General features: G+C 49.5%; 1 protein-coding gene across 1 annotated transcript in view; it reads left to right on the forward strand.

Moving 5' to 3' along the window:
• Nucleotides 1-2,612: 2,612 nt before the first annotated feature.
• Nucleotides 2,613-17,665, forward strand: part of CSMD2 (CUB and Sushi multiple domains 2) — a 272,370-nt gene continuing 257,317 nt past the window's right edge. The window contains exon 1 of the mRNA XM_062508842.1: nt 2,613-2,769. Within this exon, the coding sequence (XP_062364826.1) occupies nt 2,613-2,769 (157 nt within the window). The remainder of the gene's footprint in view (nt 2,770-17,665) is intronic.

A 17,665-nucleotide genomic window follows, 5' to 3' on the forward strand; every position in this document is an offset into this window, starting at 1 on the left:
TCACAGGGAAGGATTTCCTCCCCAAATCCACCTGGGAATGGGGGACGCTTGCTCGTTCGGAGGGATCAGAGCAGAGTTTTGGCGAGGGGGACATCACGAAGTGGGATAAAAGCTGCAGGGAACGAATGTGTCATTGCAGCCCGGCTGCGGGTGGCAGTGCAGAGCAGGATTTGTGTCCCGGTGGGCGCTCGCAGGAATTCTGTGTTTAGGGAGAGGTGAGTGCGCAAGGTGAGAGGCGAAGTGAGCGCTGCTCGGGGTGAGAGACGGGCTGGGAGCCGGAGCATCCCTGCATCCCTCCCTGGGGATGTGGTGCTGGCAGAACTTGGGGTGGCAGGGATGGTTTGTGACGTGCTCATCACCATTGTCCATTCCGTGAATAAGCGCAGTATCTTTTCTCAATTTTTTTTTTTTTTTTTTTTTTTTTTTTTTTTTTTTTTGCCACGCAAACCTAGCCGGGAGGAACCCCTGGATTTGAAAACCGCTATACCCGTGAATAAAGTGGGACTGTGACTCCTTCAGTGCCTTTTGATGGCCGTGGATCGCTGCTGGTGCATGCAGGGCTCTTGGGCTCAGCCCCTGCCCTGCAGCAGCTTCAGTCCTGGGCTGGGGGACATCTCTGGCTGGGGAGGGGACACCGGCTCATGGAGCTGTGTCCCCCTGTGCCCGGAGCTGTCCCTGGGGGAGCTGTGCCTGTGCACAATCGGGGCTGTTTGAATTGATGCTGCAGCTTAAACAGACATAAAGCAACTCTTTCATGTGCCAGCCTTGGCTCTTGGCAGCGGCTCCCGGTGTGGGCAGTGCGAGGATTGAAATGCAGAAGGGACGGAGGGAGAGACAAGGAGGATTGATCCCAGGGGTGGAGGGACAAGATCTGCGAGCCCTCGATATATAATTTGGGTTGGGTTTGGTTTTTTGTTTTTTGGTTTTTTTTTTTTTTTTTTTTTAGCTGTCAAATAAGCTCATTCAAGGCAACCGGAACACGGCCGAAGAAGGGGGTTTTGCAGCAAGAAACTGCAGCAAATGCAAAGCCGGGGGAGCAGGGGGATGAGTGGCCAGGGCAGCCCCCGAGGTGGCCCCGGCACAGCCGGACCCGGTTCGGGAGCCGGGGGTACCGGGCCGGCCTCGCATCCCGGGGGCAGCGGGGGAAATTGGGATGGACGGGGGGGAAAAAGGGGATCACAGGGCTGGAGAGGGGGTGTCGGGCTGGCAAACACCCCCTGTTCACAGGGCTGCGGGAGAGGGGCAGCTCCGAGCCTGTCGCGGACGTAAAGTCTGTGCTTGGCGAGGAGGGAGGATGGAGGATGCTCGAGCGTTCCAGAGTGCCTTTTTCTTCGTTATTTATTTATTTCCTTAAGCTCTGGTGTCATGTTCGAGTTGTTTTCCTTGTCCCTGGATCTGAGCATCATTAGCAAGATAATGAAGTTCCCGAATGTGGCGTTAAGTGGCTGCATTCCCATTCCTCCCTCCCTTTTTCCCCATCTTGCCTGCAGCTCCAGGGACCGGCGTACCAGGAGATGTTAAAACAAAAACAAGGGGAGGTGCTGCTGGTGCTGCTGGTGCTGGGGGAGAAGCGGGGGGTTCTGCCAGCCCTGCCAAGGGCAGGAGCTGCCTGTTGGCTCCGGGGAGGGGGGCACAGCCTTTCCCACCTCCAGGATGCCCCTGGACCAGTCCCACCTGCATCCCAGCTCTGGTGCTGCGAGGACAAGCCACAGGCAGGGAAAGGGGAGGGGAGGGGAGTCTGTCGTGATCTGTGTTTGCCACAAAATTTGCCTCATCACAAAAATTGTGTCAATAACATCAAGTTGTTTATTGGGGATGGGGGGGGGCGGGATAACAGGGATGTGTGTGAGAAGGAGGAGTGTGGACTGGGGGGGGGTTCGTTCCTTATCAAGAAACCTGGAGTATCCAAAATAAACACGGTGCTGGAGCCCTGTCTGTGGGGTTGGGTGCTGGTGGGAGGCTGGTGCTGGTTTTGGGGGGGTGTAGCATAGCATCCCCCCCATCTCCACAACACACACACACACACACCCCCCCCCCCCTCCCCCCCAGCCCAGCTAACAGAGAGGGAACAAAGCTCCGGGAACGATTAATCAAGTGGCTTAATATAAAAAAAAAAAAAAAAAGTATAAATCCCTGCGGGCTGCGTGGTGCTGGTGGTGGTGCTGCTGCCGAGGAGCTGGCTCTGAGACAGCCACCGGGAGGGACGCGCCAGCCCTCCCCTGCTCTCCTCTCCTCTCTCTTCTCTCCTCTCCTCTCCTCTCCTCTCCTCGCCTTCCCTCTCCTCTCCCCGAGCTGCTGCCACACTTGGTTCATTCCAGCTGCAGAAGCTCACAGCCTTCCATGCGGTGGGATTTTTTTTTTCCCCTCCTGGGCTGAAAAAATTAAAAGGGGGGAAAAAAAAAAATTAAAAAAAAAAAAAATCACAAGCCTGACCCGCTTCCCCCCCCCCCCCCCACCTCCCCACCTCCTCCCCTCCTCCTTCCTTTCTCCTCTTCATCCAGCCGAGCCGAGGACTATCCCAATCGCCGAGAGGAAGGAAAAAAGGGGGGAAAACCCAACAGCGGCAACCAGCAGACCCCCAGCACACCCCATTCCTGCTGCTGCCCTTTGACATGCAACCTTCCTTGGGATGGGACCGGCCGGGATGCAGCTGCAGCTTCGGAAGGCACTGGTGGAAACTGGGGATCGTGGCTCTCATGACGGCGGAGGGGAGCGCCTGGAGCCGGGCGCTGCTGCTCTCCCTGGGGCTGCTGGCTGGATCGGCCATGGGTGAGTGGCGTGGGCAACTTCTGCAGGAGCATTTCGGAGCCATCCCCGGCTCCCCGGCTGGAAGGAGCGGAGTTGTCCCCCGTGCGGGAAGGGGGGTGATGGCACTGGGGTGTGTGATACTGGGGTGTGTGATACTGGGGTGTGTGATACTGGGGTGTGTGGCACTGGGATGATGGCATTGGGTTGTGTGTCACTGGGGTGATGGCACTGGTTTGATGGTACTGTGGTATGTGGCACTGAGGTGATGCCACTGGGCTGTGTGGCACTGGGCTGTGGCACTGGGGTGATGGCACTGGGGTGATGGCACTGGGCTGTGGTACTGGGGTGATGGCACTGTGCTGTGGCACTGGGGTGATGGCACTGGGGTGATGGCACTGGGCTGTGGTACTGGGGTGATGGCACTGTGCTGTGGCACTGGGCTGTGGCACTTTTCTGTGGCACTGTGCTGTGGCACTGGGGTGATGGCTCTGGGCTGTGGCACTGGGGTGATGGCACTGTGCTGTGGCACTGGGCTGTGGCACTGGGCTGTGGCACTTTGCTGTGGCACTGGGCTGTGGCACTGGGGTGATGGCACTGGGGTGATGGCACTGGGCTGTGGCACTTTGCTGTGGCACTGGGCTGTGGCACTGGGGTGATGGCACTGGGGTGATGGCTCTGGGCTGTGGCACTGGGGTGATGGCACTGGGGTGATGGCACTGGGGTGATGGCTCTGTGCTGTGGCACTGGGGTGATGGCACTGGGGTGATGGCTCTGTGCTGTGGCACTGGGCTGTGGCACTGGGCTGTGGCACTGGGGTGATGGCACTGTGCTGTGGCACTGGGGTGATGGCACTGGGGTGATGGCACTGTGCTGTGGCACTGGGGTGATGGCACTGGGGTGATGGCACTGTGCTGTGGCACTGGGCTGTGGCACTGGGGTGATGGCACTGGGGTGATGGCACTGTGCTGTGGCACTGGGGTGATGGCACTGGGGTGATGGCACTAGGCTGTGGCACTGGGGTGATGGCACTGGGGTGATGGCTCTGGGCTGTGGCACTGGGGTGATGGCACTGGGGTGATGGCACTGGGGTGATGGCACTAGGCTGTGGCACTGGGGTGATGGCACTGGGGTGATGGCACTGGGGTGATGGCACTGGGCTGTGGTACTGGGGTGATGGCACTGGGGTGATGGCACTGTGCTGTGGCACTGGGCTGTGGCACTGGGGTGATGGCACTGGGGTGATGGCACTGGGCTGTGGCACTGGGGTGATGGCACTGGGGTGATGGCACTGGGGTGATGGCACTGGGGTGATGGCACTTGGCTGTGGCACTGGGGTGATGGCACTGGGGTGATGGCACTGGGGTGATGGCTCTGAGCTGATGGCTCTGGGGTGTTGGCACACACTGCCCTGCTGTCTTGGGCACGGCACTGAGGGTGTTTGATTCAGACCTTTGGAGCTGCATCCTTCGGGAGCAACAATTTTTGAAGCGCTGGGGTGTGATAAAGGGTGGCTCTCTATGATCTCATTCCCCTTCTCCGATGGGTCAGGTTTGGGCACAGGCACTGGTGATGTGCAGGATGACTGTGAAAAATGCCAGCACTGCTTTCCACTCTGTCTTTCCTGGAATCTTGATTCAGGATTTCACTAGCCTGCTGCTTGCCCACAGCTGATAAAACAGATTTCTGGATGCCTTGCATGAAGATGGAAGCACTTTCCTCCTTTTCCTCCTGCGTTCCCAGTTGAATATCTCTTATATATGAGCTCGTTGGCCTCAGCATCCTGGTTTTTATGAAACATGCGTGTTTGGGCTTGAAAGCAGAAGCAGACTTGAATTTGGGGGCAGTTTGCTTGTGTCTCCTATCTCATTTCCGCAGCTGCCCTTGCAGCCAAAGCAGATCCAGGGACTGAAGTTTATTTCTGGTGTAAACAGCAAATATTTAGGGACTGGCCTTCTGTGTGTGTAGGAGGGGGAAGAGTGGGAGAGCTTGGCAGTGGCTGCTCTCCACACTGTGCAGTGCCCCGATTTCCAAGAGTTTCCAAGAGCTGTTGTCTTGTCTGCTGTATCCTAGGCTGGAGGAATGTGTGTTTGGGTGTTGATGTGTATGAAAGCTCCTTGGGTTTGGCTGGGGGGAGGTGGGTTTTGAGGAAAAACTTTTATCTGGAATGCAAGACCGATTTTATTATGTAAGGCAGGTTTCCTTTCAGGGGCTCGGGGATGAGGATTAACTGCTGCTCCTGAGCACTCTTGCAGTGGAGCTGAACAGTTTTGCTGACTGGGAGCATCTGTTAGGAAAGGCTGGAAACCCACCCAAACAACCTACAGGTCCCTAATAAAGGCTGAATGTTTATTTTGGTGGCTCTTTTTCATCTCTTCAGCATGAACATTCAGCCTGTGCACAGATGAAAACTGTTCCAGCAGCTTCTGTTGAGCTTTCCTCGTGCGAGCAGACTGATGGAGAGATACCTAAATCTCAGATTTACTCTACTGGGAGCTTACAGCCTTTTCTCTTCTTCTGAGCTGTCTGTGGCTTATTCATACTGGATCTTCCAGGCTTCACTCTGTACCTCGCTGAGCATTTAATCCTTTCTTCTCAGGGCCCTGGTCCCTCCTGTCTGCATTTTGAGCTCTCTGTTCTGGATCCTTCAGCCAGAGGTTGATGCTCTGGGTTTTGCTTTGTGAGCAGAAGACCTGCAAAAGCTTTTTAGACCTCAGATTTTTTTTTTAATCTGCACCAGAGCCAGAGGCATTGATCAATAAGCCCTCTCTTTATATTCTGAAGCCCCAGCAGAGATGTTTTTGTGAGAGCAGGATGCCAGCTTTGGTGTCAGTGTCTGCTGCTGGATGTGCAGGGAGGGGAGGCACCCGCCCTTTGCAGGGTCACGGTGGGTTTGGGGTGAAATCCCAGCAAATCGGTTCAGCCTGTGCTGGATCCTGAACCCCTGTGGAACAAAGTTCCAAGAGCTCCAAGCTGTCCCTGCCGTTGTGGGGTTCCGGAGGAGCAGTAGCCAGCAGTTCCCATAGTGTGGCAGCAGAGCCGTGTGTGTGGAGCTGCCAGCGAGGAGTCAGACAGGAAAAAGGGGCAGAAACCCTGTTCCCACCACACCATCTGGGCCCTGCCACCCGTCCTGCTGCCCAGAAATGGCTTCTGAAAACCAGCACAGGGAGTGTGGTGCCCTGAGGTGCTGCCGTGCCCCAGGGCAGGGTACCAGAGCTTCCCCTGGGGAAAGGATGGAGCTGGAACGGGAGGGCAGGTGGTGCCTGGGGATGGGAACTTGAGTGTGGCTATGGAAGGGGGAGAGGAGGTGCTTTGTGAGGTTCTCCCTTTCAGCTTTAAGCAGCAGCGACGGTTCCACAGGGATGAGATGGGCAGAGGGCACTGGCTTTGCCTTTGGCTGCAGGTTGATGCTGAGCCCTGCCTGGCCTCTGGAGTGTGATGATTCTGGAATTCTGTGTATTGATTGTCGATCAGGTGGGCTCAGCAGTGCTGCTCACTCCTTTCCGGTGCTTTCTGGGCAATCAGCACTGCAAGGTGTGTTAGGGGCATGTGTAGGCCCCGTGTGTGTGGATAAACACACATGAAATACATTCTAATGGGCTATTCTAAAAGGGTCTTGACACCATTATTTACACACTGTGCTTTGTTAGTCAGCACCTTGCTTGGTACTGGGTTAAGGGAGAATGCACCAGCTTCAAACACCAGCTCATCTGTTTTAAACCCCTGTAATTTTCTTTTTTCTCAATGGAAAATAGTTTTTGCCAAGCTTCTCTTCTGAAGAGTGGAGGAGCAGGAAGCTGTTTATGAATTTTGTTTATGAATTTAAGAACTGGGCAGGAACAGAGGGCAGAGGAGGTTTCATTGCAGAGGTCTCCACTTGCACTCATAATTCCACTCCCCTGAGGGACCACAGGGGGTTAAAGAACATTCCCAGTTGTCCTGAGTTTTTAATTAGGTGTGGACCAGTGCTAGAAAGGTGAGGAGAAGGTTCAGTAGAGGTGCAGTCAGCAAATCTGGTGGTTCTGGATCAAACTTTAATTCTTAAAGACTTGAGCTAGAGACTTGTCCTGTCCCTGAGAACATGGGATGTGGGAGGAACAAACCAGACTCCTGTTTTAAAACCAAAAACAAATCTAAAAGCAAATTTTAAAATTTTGTAAATGTACAGCCCCGTGTAAGGTAGGTTGAGACCCTTGGTGTGCTCCTCATTTATTTCAGCATCCTATGGAAACGCTGGCCCCTTGAATTCCTGTTCAGGAGGTTTTGGATGCATCCATGAGCCATCCTTGGCTTGTGGAGGCTGATGCTGGGTCCTGCTGCAGGTAAACATAGCTTAGAGAGCACCTGTATGTCCATCTGAGGTGCTTTTGGGGAATGCTCCTCAAAAAGTCCAGCAACTAAAATACGATTCCAGTCGTGTTGTTGGTGAGGACGGAGGAGCTTGTGAGATTCCAGCAGTTCTGGGAGCACAGAGGGGTCTCTGCTGAGCCTGCCCAGCTCCCATTGATCAGCACCAAGACCTAAGGAGCTTTCCTGGCTCCAGAGCGAGGGCTGTGCCACCACGGTGTGCATTTATGCTGTAAATCAGCCCTTTATTTTGTTCTCTTGTCTTCAGTCCCCACTTGAGAGTTCCTGGTGAGGAGCACCCACATCCAGCAGGTTTCCCCATGGAAGTTTGTGCCCAGAATGAGGGGGGGAGAAGAAGAGCCCTTGCTGAGCTGTGGCCAGGACTCCGCTGCAAGCTTTGGGATGTTTGATTCAGGGAATCACAGAACCTTTCTGACTGGAAAAGACCTTTAGGGTCACAGAACCCATCACCTGCCCATCCCACCTTCTGCCTTCCCATTCCTTGTACCAATCCCGTGGTTTGGGGCAGACACTTCTTTGGGCTGGAAGTTGTTCTCTGCCTGTCACTCTGTAATTTTTAATTTTTTTATTTTTTTTTGCTGAGTGCAGCTGAAGAACATCTCATCCCCAGCTTTCCTCCCCACTGAGCTGTGCCTGTCCCCAGGAGCATCCCTGGGAAATGCTGGATCCTGTGAGCTGTGCCCATAGATCCTGTGAGCTGTGCCCCTGGATCCTGTGAGCTGTGCCCATGGATCCTGTGAGCTGTGCCCATGGATCCCTTCCTGGGAAATGCTGGATCCTGTGAGCTGTGCCCATGGATCCCTTCCTGGGAAATGCTGGATCCTGTGAGCTGTGCCCATGGATCCTGTGAGCTGTGCCCCTGGATCTCTCCCTGGGAAATGCTGGATCCTGTGAGCTGTGCCCCTGGATCCTGTGAGCTGTGCCCCTGGATCCTGTGAGCTGTGCCCATGGATCCCTCCCTGGGAAATGCTGGATCCTGTGAGCTGTGCCCCTGGATCCTGTGAGCTGTGCCCATGGATCCCTCCCTGGGAAATGCTGGATCCTGTGAGCTGTGCCCCTGGATCCTGTGAGCTGTGCCCATGGATCCCTCCCTGGGAAATGCTGGATCCTGTGAGCTGTGCCCATGGATCCCTCCCTGGGAAATGCTGGGAGCAGAGCTGGGTGTTTGCTCCTCTGCTGCTGCCTGCCCCTGCCAGGAGCTCCTGTCAGACCCCAGGATGGCTCTGGGGACTGGGATCCAGGCAGTCCCATGGCTGATCTGTGTCCCAGTGCAGAACTGAGCATTCCTCCCTGCTCTGCACCCAGGGAATGGTTCCTGCTCTCAGCCTCTCCAGGGATTTCCAGCCCTGGAATTACTGCGTGGTGTTCACTGCCCTTCTCTGGTTTCCGAGAGCCCAGCTGGGTGGGAAATGCCAAATTTCACAGCTGTGCTTCTGTTCCTGCTGCTGCACCCCCCCAGCTCCTGCCAGAATTTGGCCTGGATCTTGACCAGAGGAAATTGTTATGATAATGTTGAGGGTTAGCTGGGGGCAAGGTCATGCAGCCTTAACTGGTTTTGAGCCCATAGCTTTGCAGGAAAAGTCTTTTAAACTCAGTTTTTATCAGGAGTATCCTGAGACACAGAGCTGGAGTAATTTTTCACAGGCTTTAGTGAAATTATAACAAAGCTCTGTTTAGCTGAGTGGATTTTAAATAATACTTCTTTACTCTCCTCCATGTTTCTAGACATTGGGAGGTTCAGAAACAGCATGAATAGGCCTAAATTTAAATTAGGCTCTTTTTTTTTTTTCCAGCAGAAAATAGAGCAAATTCAAATGGAAAGGGAGAGATAAGACTTTAAGGGATACAAAAAAAAAATAAAAAAAGGAAATGATTAAGTAGTAAAGATTCTGTACTGCTGGAATTGTTGAGTGCAGCATTGAGCTGTCTCTCTGACACCCACAGCAGCCAGAAAAGTCAGAGGTGGTGGAATCCCATTGATTGGCTCTAATATCCAGTGAGGAACGATGGAAAGGGAAAAAGGGAACCAGGCTTTAAGGGGAGCTTAAAGCAGGTGAGGCTTTTTTGGAAGAGGTGGGAACCATCCCTCTTAGCTGGTAACTGAGGGTTTATGGTCCAGCTCAGTGTTGGAGTTTTCACTGCTCGTTGAAATGTTCCCTGAAGTCAGTTTGGTGAGAGCTGCAGCAGCTCATCCTTGTGCTGGAGATGTTGCAGGGCAGGAGCCCAGCAGGGAGGCTCTGATCCTACCCAGTGTCTCTGAGAGCAGAGACAAACCCCTAACAAATGTCTCAGCCTGATCTCCAGAGGTTTCCTCCAGCCCAAACCGCTCCATGGAATAATTCTGCTTCGTGGAGTGACTTGCACGAGGTTGTTTGGGGAGTTTTGGAGCTCAGCCTTTTAACCACAGCATTGCTTTTCCTGGTCTGTTCCTCAGTTCTCCACCATGAAACACGAGGCTGTGAGGTGATTTCAGTGCAACTCCAAGGTTGTTTCCTGCTCTGAGAAGGCACTTCCATGGCTTTCAGTGGAATGGGGGTATGGGGAGTTATGGAATAACTTGCACATGGAATTGGGAGATGAACCCAGTGGTAGTAGCAGCCACTCTTCTGTGTTCACACAGCGTTTCTGGGGGAGTGAAGTACAGTGCAGTTATGAAAAATGATGCTCTCTGCTTGCCATGAGCAGGATGCAGTGCAGGAATCTGCAAAATCTCTGTGCTGCCTCCCTGCTCTGCAGTGGCAGCCAGGGCTGGCGGTGGTTAATGTGTAATTGGGACAATCCCATTGATTAAAGGAATCAAATTAACTCTGTTTCAGTGTCTTGACTCCATGGATGCAGCCAGAATGGAGACTGCAGGGAGCTTGGACAAAATGATTTTACACCTCCCATGCATGAAAGTGGAAGAGAATTTTTTGGGTAGTTTGCCCTTGTGTGGCAGAGGGAGCATTCTAAGCTATCAACAAGTACTGTGTGTAATTCTGGACTTCGAAAGAGGTGGAAATCACAGCCCGGAGGGGCTTTCTTCCAGAGCTGCTGGAATTCTGCTTGTTAAGCAGTGATTGCCTTAGTAGAAGACAGGGAAAAGGCCACCAGTGTCACCAGAGCCAGCCTGGTTTGTGTGGGCACCACCTGGGCAGGACTGGAGCTGCAGTTAAGTCCTCAAAAAAAAAATTCTCAACCCTTGCTGGCGTTTCAGCTTTTTGCTTTGTTAATCCTGGGTGCCCTGGGAAGGCAGCTCCTCTTTCCATCTGACCTGCAGGAAATCTCCAGCATCCCATTTCCTGCTGGTGAATCTTTTCCCCTTCCCTCCTTGTAAAAAAAAAAAAAAAAAAAAAAAAAAAAAGGCATTTCTGCTCCTGTTCCATTGGTGGGCAGAGCACTGGGTGCCCCAGGAGGTGCTGGAAGTCAGGGAAGGTGGGAGGCAGAGGCAGGAGAAGGAAGGCTTGGCCAAGGTCACCCAGCAGGGTGTCAGCAGAGCCAGGAGCAGCCTGGATGTCACTCCTGCGTCATCCCACAGCGAGCACCAGCACGGGAATGTGATGCTGCAGCTCCTGAGGTGGTTTTTTGAGAAGCCTCCCTGCTGCAGATGAGCTTGGAGCTGTGTCTGTGCGAAGGCATTTCGCAGTGGTTACACTGGAACAGAACGATTCCTGCATCCATTTATCAAAATGTCTGCGATTCCCATTTCCAGACTGATAAGACAACAGTGAATCCCAAATAAAGGTGTCTGTCCAGAGCACTTTAAAACAAAAGGAAGGGAAGATTTGTTCCGCCGACCTCTGGAATGGGAACTTTGTTCTGTCCTCATGGAATGGCTTTATTTATTTATTATTTTTTATTTGGGTTTCCTCCACCTGCGTTTCTCTCAGTGTAGTATTTTACCTGTTCCTCAGCTGTCACTTCAGTGGAGACCAAAGCACAGTCACAGCCTGATAATCCCAGCCCCAGCTGCATTAGAAGGTGCAAGAAGGGCTGGAATAGCCAAGAAAGATGAGTTAATCACAGGCAGAGAATTAACCACAACTGGGGATTTGCCGCTTCAGTGCTCTGCTGTTATTTGCAGGAGTTGTTAGAGCCCAGTTCTGCTGCTGCCCGTGGCTCTGGGCACTGGGGAATCCATCAGGGTGTCAGCCTCACTCACTCTGGTTCCCTTCCCCATCCCTAAAACAGGGATAAATAGAATTGGCAGAATGATTTACTGATTTATTCCGCAGAGAGAGAGATCTCTGGATGTTTGTGAGGAGCTTTCAGCAGGTACAAATTGCACGAGGTTGATTAACTGCACAACTTTTTATGAGCTCCTGCATCTCTCCCTTGATTGCGTGGAGTGAATTCAACCATTTCATGTACAATTTGGGATTAATTGTGAATGACATTTTGAGGTGAAAGTTGTCTGTCTGCTACTGAACTTCAAGTACTATTGTCAAAAAAAGTCGGGAATAAACCCAAATGCAGTTTCTGTTGCAGGAGGGATTTGCACAGCTCCCGTAGTTCGTACAGAATTGCCTTTACAGTTTTTATACGTTTAGATCCATGTTTTATGCAAAGACTGCAGCTTTTAAAAGCAAAGTGTGCTCACTAGAGATGGGAAAGTGGGAGGTGTGCACTGAGAATTTGCCAGAAGCATCAGGGAATTGGATCCTGGTCTTCAGAAAAGCAGGATATTGGCAGAGAGGATGGTCTGGACCTTCTGGATTTAACCTGCCACCACACTCTGCCTTTGAAGCAGTTGCTTCAATTATGTGAGCTCCAGCTTCTTGTCTGTGGAGGGGGAAAACCAGTGCTGTACTAATAGTATTATCTAATTAATTATGAAGATAAATGCCTGCAGGATGGCAGAGATCAAATGGAGAACTTGTTTCCTTGTTACGGTTCCTGTTATTTATCAGCAGTTTATCAATATTTTGTTCAGGTTATTTAGTGAAAGCGGAGTTTGAAATACGATTTTTTTTTTTTGGTGCCATTTCTATCATTGCTTTTGGAGTTGGATGGCTGAGGTGGAGCTGATTCCCTGAAGAAACAGGAGGAGTGGGATTTTAGGCACAGAAAGTTTGCTGAGGAGCTTTGTGGTGGAGAGTGATTTGTTGGGGTGTAGTGACTTACACAGGGTCACATCCTGTCCTTAATCCTTCATCTTCTTGTTTAAATCCATGAATCCCAGCAGGATTCTCCCTTCTTCTCACTGCTGTGGGCAGAGGAGGCTCTGCACCTTGCAAGGGCTGGTAAAGTCAGAGGTACAGAAAATTGCAGCTCATTTCTCCTGTGACAAAGGCACAATTCAATGTTCCTTTCCTCTTTATCCACCAAATAATAACACCCAGAAAAATGCATTTCCTCCTGGAAAGGGGAGGAAAATATCCCATCCTGCAGAAGGATAATGGAGTTGGTGCTTTTCCAAAGGTGATGCCATTTTTAAAGATGCTCCTTGCATCCCAGAGCATATTGTTTATATCCCTCTATTGTTGTTTTGTCTCCATTAGGGAAAGGTTAGGCAGGATCCTGGACACTGGGCAGCTGTCAGCAGCATTCCCAAAGGACTCTCATTAAAGTTAAGCACCACTTGGGCTGTTAATACTGAAATAAAGTCCTCCTGCTGGAATAAAGAAGAGTTGGAAGGATGGGGAGTTTGTCCCTCATTGTGTGAGGACTTTTTTCCCAGTGATGCTTTAGGATTTTGGCTTTTCTATTTTTCATCTATTTGTAATCCTGCAGCTCTTTGGTGTGTAACTCTAAACTCCATATCCAGTGTGAGCTGCTGCTCTCCCGTTTTGGGCAGACACAACAATTCCTCTTCAGGCTGGGAATCAAGGACACCTCACTGCCTCAATCCCCAGGAAATGTAAACAAAAGTGAACTGGGGGGAACGAACTTGGGGTAAATGACTTTGTTACCTGAAGCTGGAATTGGGAGATTAACCCCCAATATGCAAATGGACCAAACTTTTTAAAATATGAAAATGCGACCCATTGTTCATTTTGGGTGTAGCCCCTGGTGGGGCTTGGTCTGCCCTAAATGTACCTGAAGGCCTTTCAATAAATAGAAATAAATTGCTTTTTATTCCCTTAATTTTGTCTGGCCTCTGTTTTTAGGCAGCCCCAAAAGGCATCCCCAGTGTTGGGCCTTTCTTCCCAGGGTTGGGTTTTTTGGCACAAGCTCTGAAGGACCAGAAGGAGAATCTGCCCTGTCCCTCTCTGGTGTCCTGTCCTGCAAATTCTGCAGCTCTTCAAAGAGTGCTAGAACAACTGCATTGGAATTTCTCCACTTTGGTGCAGTCTTTAATGAAAATCTGTTTTTAAGAATTGTCCCATGCTGTCAGCAGAGCCCAGGCATAAAGCCCAGGGTGAGTTTTGAGTGAAATTCTTTGATCACAAAGGGAGAAATCCTTCCCTGGGAAGGTGCAGGGGCTGTGTTATAAGTACATATTGTATGACTGGCTTTTTGCAAGTATTAAGAGCAATGCTATATGTGTAATATTAAAATATTATTAAAATAGTTTTTTATTAATAGCTTCAATTAAAATAAATATAAAAATATTTATTAAAATAGCTTTGCTGTATGGTTATAGTTTTTATTTTTCTGCTATTAGCAAAACTTAAGCATAGTGTTAATACTTAATAGTATGCTTAAATTGTCTACTTAGTTGGAATAACTTCCAGTAAACAAATAATGAGGACCCTGCTGCTGCCATGCCAATTATCAACACTCATCGTGTTATCTGTGGAAAGAAGGAGCCAAGGCTCAAATTAAAGTTAATAAAAAAGATGTATTCAAACCACAGCCAGGAAACACAGATGCTCTAAAAAGGCAGACCCAAGGAGTGGCCGTGCTGACCAGTTCTTAAAAGAATGTAAACTGGTTTATAGAAAAGTTTGAAAATGCATCAATGCCTGTGAGCATGTAGCAGGCCAGAGTGATGGGAAAGGTATTTAAGGGGTGTCTCCAAAATAGCAAGTGTGCTCTTGGCTGATTGCCAAGCACCCGGCCATATTGACCCTTTATTTCTGTCTCCTGTTGTCTTTTTTATGAAACCAAATAAATTTTTACCAAAAGAGTAAATTCCGTTGTTTTTTTTTTTTTTTTCCACAGCCTGGGATGGAATCCCCAGAGAAGCTGTGGCTGCTCCTGGGTCCCTGGAAGTGTCCGAGGGCAGGCTGGGGTAGTGGGGGGTGTGGGATTGGATGAGATTTAAGGTGTCTTTATCCCAAACCATTCCAGGATTCTGATTTTAGCTCTGCCCTGGTGTCTCACTGACCCAGGGCCCCTCTCCAGTGGCACAGGCAGGGCTGGCTCTGACCCTGGGCAGGATTGAAGGGAGGAAAACCAGCCCTGCAAGGTCCCTGCTGTTGTCACCTCTTGGTAAACACCTGCACTTCTTCCTTCTGAATTAACAAATTTTATTTAAAAAGAACAAGTTCATTTTGCTGGATTTAAAATACCACTTTGGCGAGGCTCTGTCACTTGTTCCTCCTGGGAGCACTTCCCAATCTTAAATTAGAGAACTGAGTGACGACCTTTTTTTGCCCAGGAGTCCAACACTGAGGGCTCTTACTGGGAGTTTTTTGCCTTTTCTTCCATGAAATGCAGTTAACAAATGAGACTTTTAGCAAAAAATCCCCAATTTGAAGGTACAAGTCGATTCAATTCACCCCCTGTTAGCTCCTTGATTGAGAGCTATGTAGATTGAAGAGGAAGGGTATTGATCTGCTGTGGGGATTGAAAACTAAGATGAAGTGGAATATGTCTGTGGGTGAAAATGAGGTTTTAAATGGATGGAGGAGGCGAGAGAAAAATAAAACACAAATGTAATGTTAATAGAAGGGAGTGCTGGGTTTCCGTGGTGTTTATACAGAGGTGGAGAGGTCACAGGATGCAGAAATTGTACAAGTCATGGAAAAGCAGTTCCTGGCACAAGAGTTTTCCTAAATTAGGTCAAAACAGAACAAAAAAAAAAAAAATCTGTTTTTGGGCTATCAGAGCATCCATCAATTACCAAATTCTGTTTGGGCATTTCTTGTTGAGCAGAGCTCGCAGCTTTCAGTGCCCACAGCTGATCTTTAATTCCTTCCAAACCCTTTAATTCCCTTCCAAACCATTCCATGATTCCCTGAAATAGTAATTGAGATTTTGCCATTGTAAACGTGAAACTCACGTCTAAATGGACTGAAAATTTCAGTGCAGTTGAAATGTTTCTCTCTTTTCTCCAGATAATCTGGTAGGAGCCTTTTGTAGCTATTATTCTCTGGGGCATGTGATGGGCTTGGTTTTTTTTGGCTCATTGGGTGAAGTGAATTATTAACTTTTATTTATTAACTTTCCTCTGTACTGTCAACTCCAGGTGACTTTCATTGATTGCTCAAGGTGACAAGGAGGCATTAGGTAATAAATATCAAGTGCTGCAATACTTAAAGGAAGTGAATATGAAAGTGCTGTTAACGGAATCAAGTAAAAATCGGATTTATATCCTAACAAAAATTCCCAGGAGAAATTGCTTTCTGTTGGGCTCTTTTTGTAATTCAAATCCAGTCGCACAAGTGTGAGCTGTTGTAATACAATGGCCTGGCACAAGGGCTTGTTGGAAGATCTCAGAGCACTTGTAAACCCACAGAACATTGCACTCTGCAGAGCGTGGGGAGATGAGAGTGGTGGTGCAAGAGTGAAGAGCTTTTAATAAGTGGAGTCTCTGCTTGTTCTGAGTGATCTTTTTAATTTATTTCAGATCTGGAGATCTGGGAATGGCAGTGGATGAAGTGGTTTGGCTGCTCAGAGCTTCTCTGGGTCCGTGTTCTGAGCCCTGGGGGCTAAAAAGGATCAGTGGGGACCCAAAAGTAACTTCTGGGCTTTGAGAGAGTTAAAAATGCCTGAAAATACAACCTGGTTAATGAATGGCTGTGTAAAATCTAAGTTATAATCCAAAACGTGGTGGGGAGGGGGAAGAGAAAGAAACCCCTTGGAACTCCCTGAGAGTTCAGTGCAGGGTTACTGGTGAAGGAGCTCTCTTTAAACCATCAGTTCTCCATCAGGGAAAGGATGGAAATTTTGGTATTGTGAGAATTCCAAGGGCTAAGGGCTTGTCAGTTCCTAGGGAGATGGGATTTGGAGCCCAAGATCCAAACCTTTACAGCTCCAGAGGTGAGGGAATTGGAGCTGTTTTAAGAGTTCCGTGGTGACAAGGGGAGACCAATAATGAAAGATTTTCATGAGGAATTCTTTAATTTTGGCTCCACTGTGACTTGGGATGGATTTCACCTTGAACCTTCTTTCACCTTCTTCAGTTTTTATTTTCTGTTTTGAGATAATCCTGACGCCCAAGATGAAAATGCCTTTGAGCCCCCTGGATAAACCATTTAAATGCAAATATTATTTTACTGAAATACGAATTGAAAAATTTGTTTCGGCGATAATAATTAGCACCTTGTAAATGAGACTGAGTAAAAGTGCTGCACATGAGTGGGAGTCCATTTGCAGACGCTGGGTAAAAAGTTTTTCATCAAATTACCTTCTGTTTTCTGAGTTTAATTTCAGTTGGGGGTTGAGATGATCTGTGTCATTTTTACAGATATCTGCAGTGGAGGTGAGAAAAAAATGAAATCTTTGCTGTGTTCATCTTAGAGGGAAAATCAGAATAAAATTTTCAGAAGGTTTTGAATCAGGTTGATTGTTTTCGTTGAGGCTTGGACTCCCAGGGCAAGATTCTCAAGGATGTTTAGATGCTGAAATCAGTGGAGATTATTTACCCAGAGAGGTTTATAAGGGAAATGTGGCTGCAGAGCTCAGGTGGGGTTAAGAAGGCTCCAGAGCATCTCCCTACAGTTCTCGGGTTATAAAATATTTGTAAACCTGGGGCTCTGAAGTTCCTTTGAAAAGGATTTGAGAACTTGGGTTTGGTTTTGTGGCGTTTGTCACAAAGGGGTCACCCGGTCTCTGACACCTCCCCGTGATTCCAGGCTCAGTCAAAGCCTCCCAGCTTCCATCTCAGTGCCTTAACCACATCTTAAACCAGATTTTCTTCTGAGGGTAACTCTAGATTTGGCAGGAAAAGTGCAGAGGAGAGGAGCTTGGAGGTCCCTTCCCAGCCAAACCATCATTGTGTGACTGAATCCAGGGAGGAGCTGAGAGGACACAGGGGAAGTGCTGGGAATTCCCAGTGGGGCTGTTCCTCACGCCAGAATCTGCATTAATTGGTTAATGCCTGTGGAGTGCTCTGGAGATGGAAATAGTTCCATAAGTGCCTGGGTTCATTATTCTGCTGACAATGGCTGTAGAGAGGAGTGGAAGCGCTGAGGGAACAGCCCAAATTGATTAAGAGACAATTCTGAAAGGGCAGGTTTAGAAGGAAGGAGATTACATCCCTGGAGAAGAGGCTGAATACTGGGATATAACTCTGGTACTTCCTGGAGCTGAGCAAATGATTCCAAGTGATGGCTGCTGTGCCCAGGATCCCTGGTTCCAGCAGGGACGGCGCAGCTCCGGATGCTCCGCAGGTAAATTGCTTTATGTGGTTCGTGAGTGACTGCTCCAAGTGTGGGAAGCGTTGGGAAAACCCAACCCAGTT

Source organism: Cinclus cinclus, chromosome 26 (assembly GCF_963662255.1).
Source record: "Cinclus cinclus chromosome 26, bCinCin1.1, whole genome shotgun sequence".
Classification (NCBI taxonomy): domain Eukaryota; kingdom Metazoa; phylum Chordata; class Aves; order Passeriformes; family Cinclidae; genus Cinclus; species Cinclus cinclus.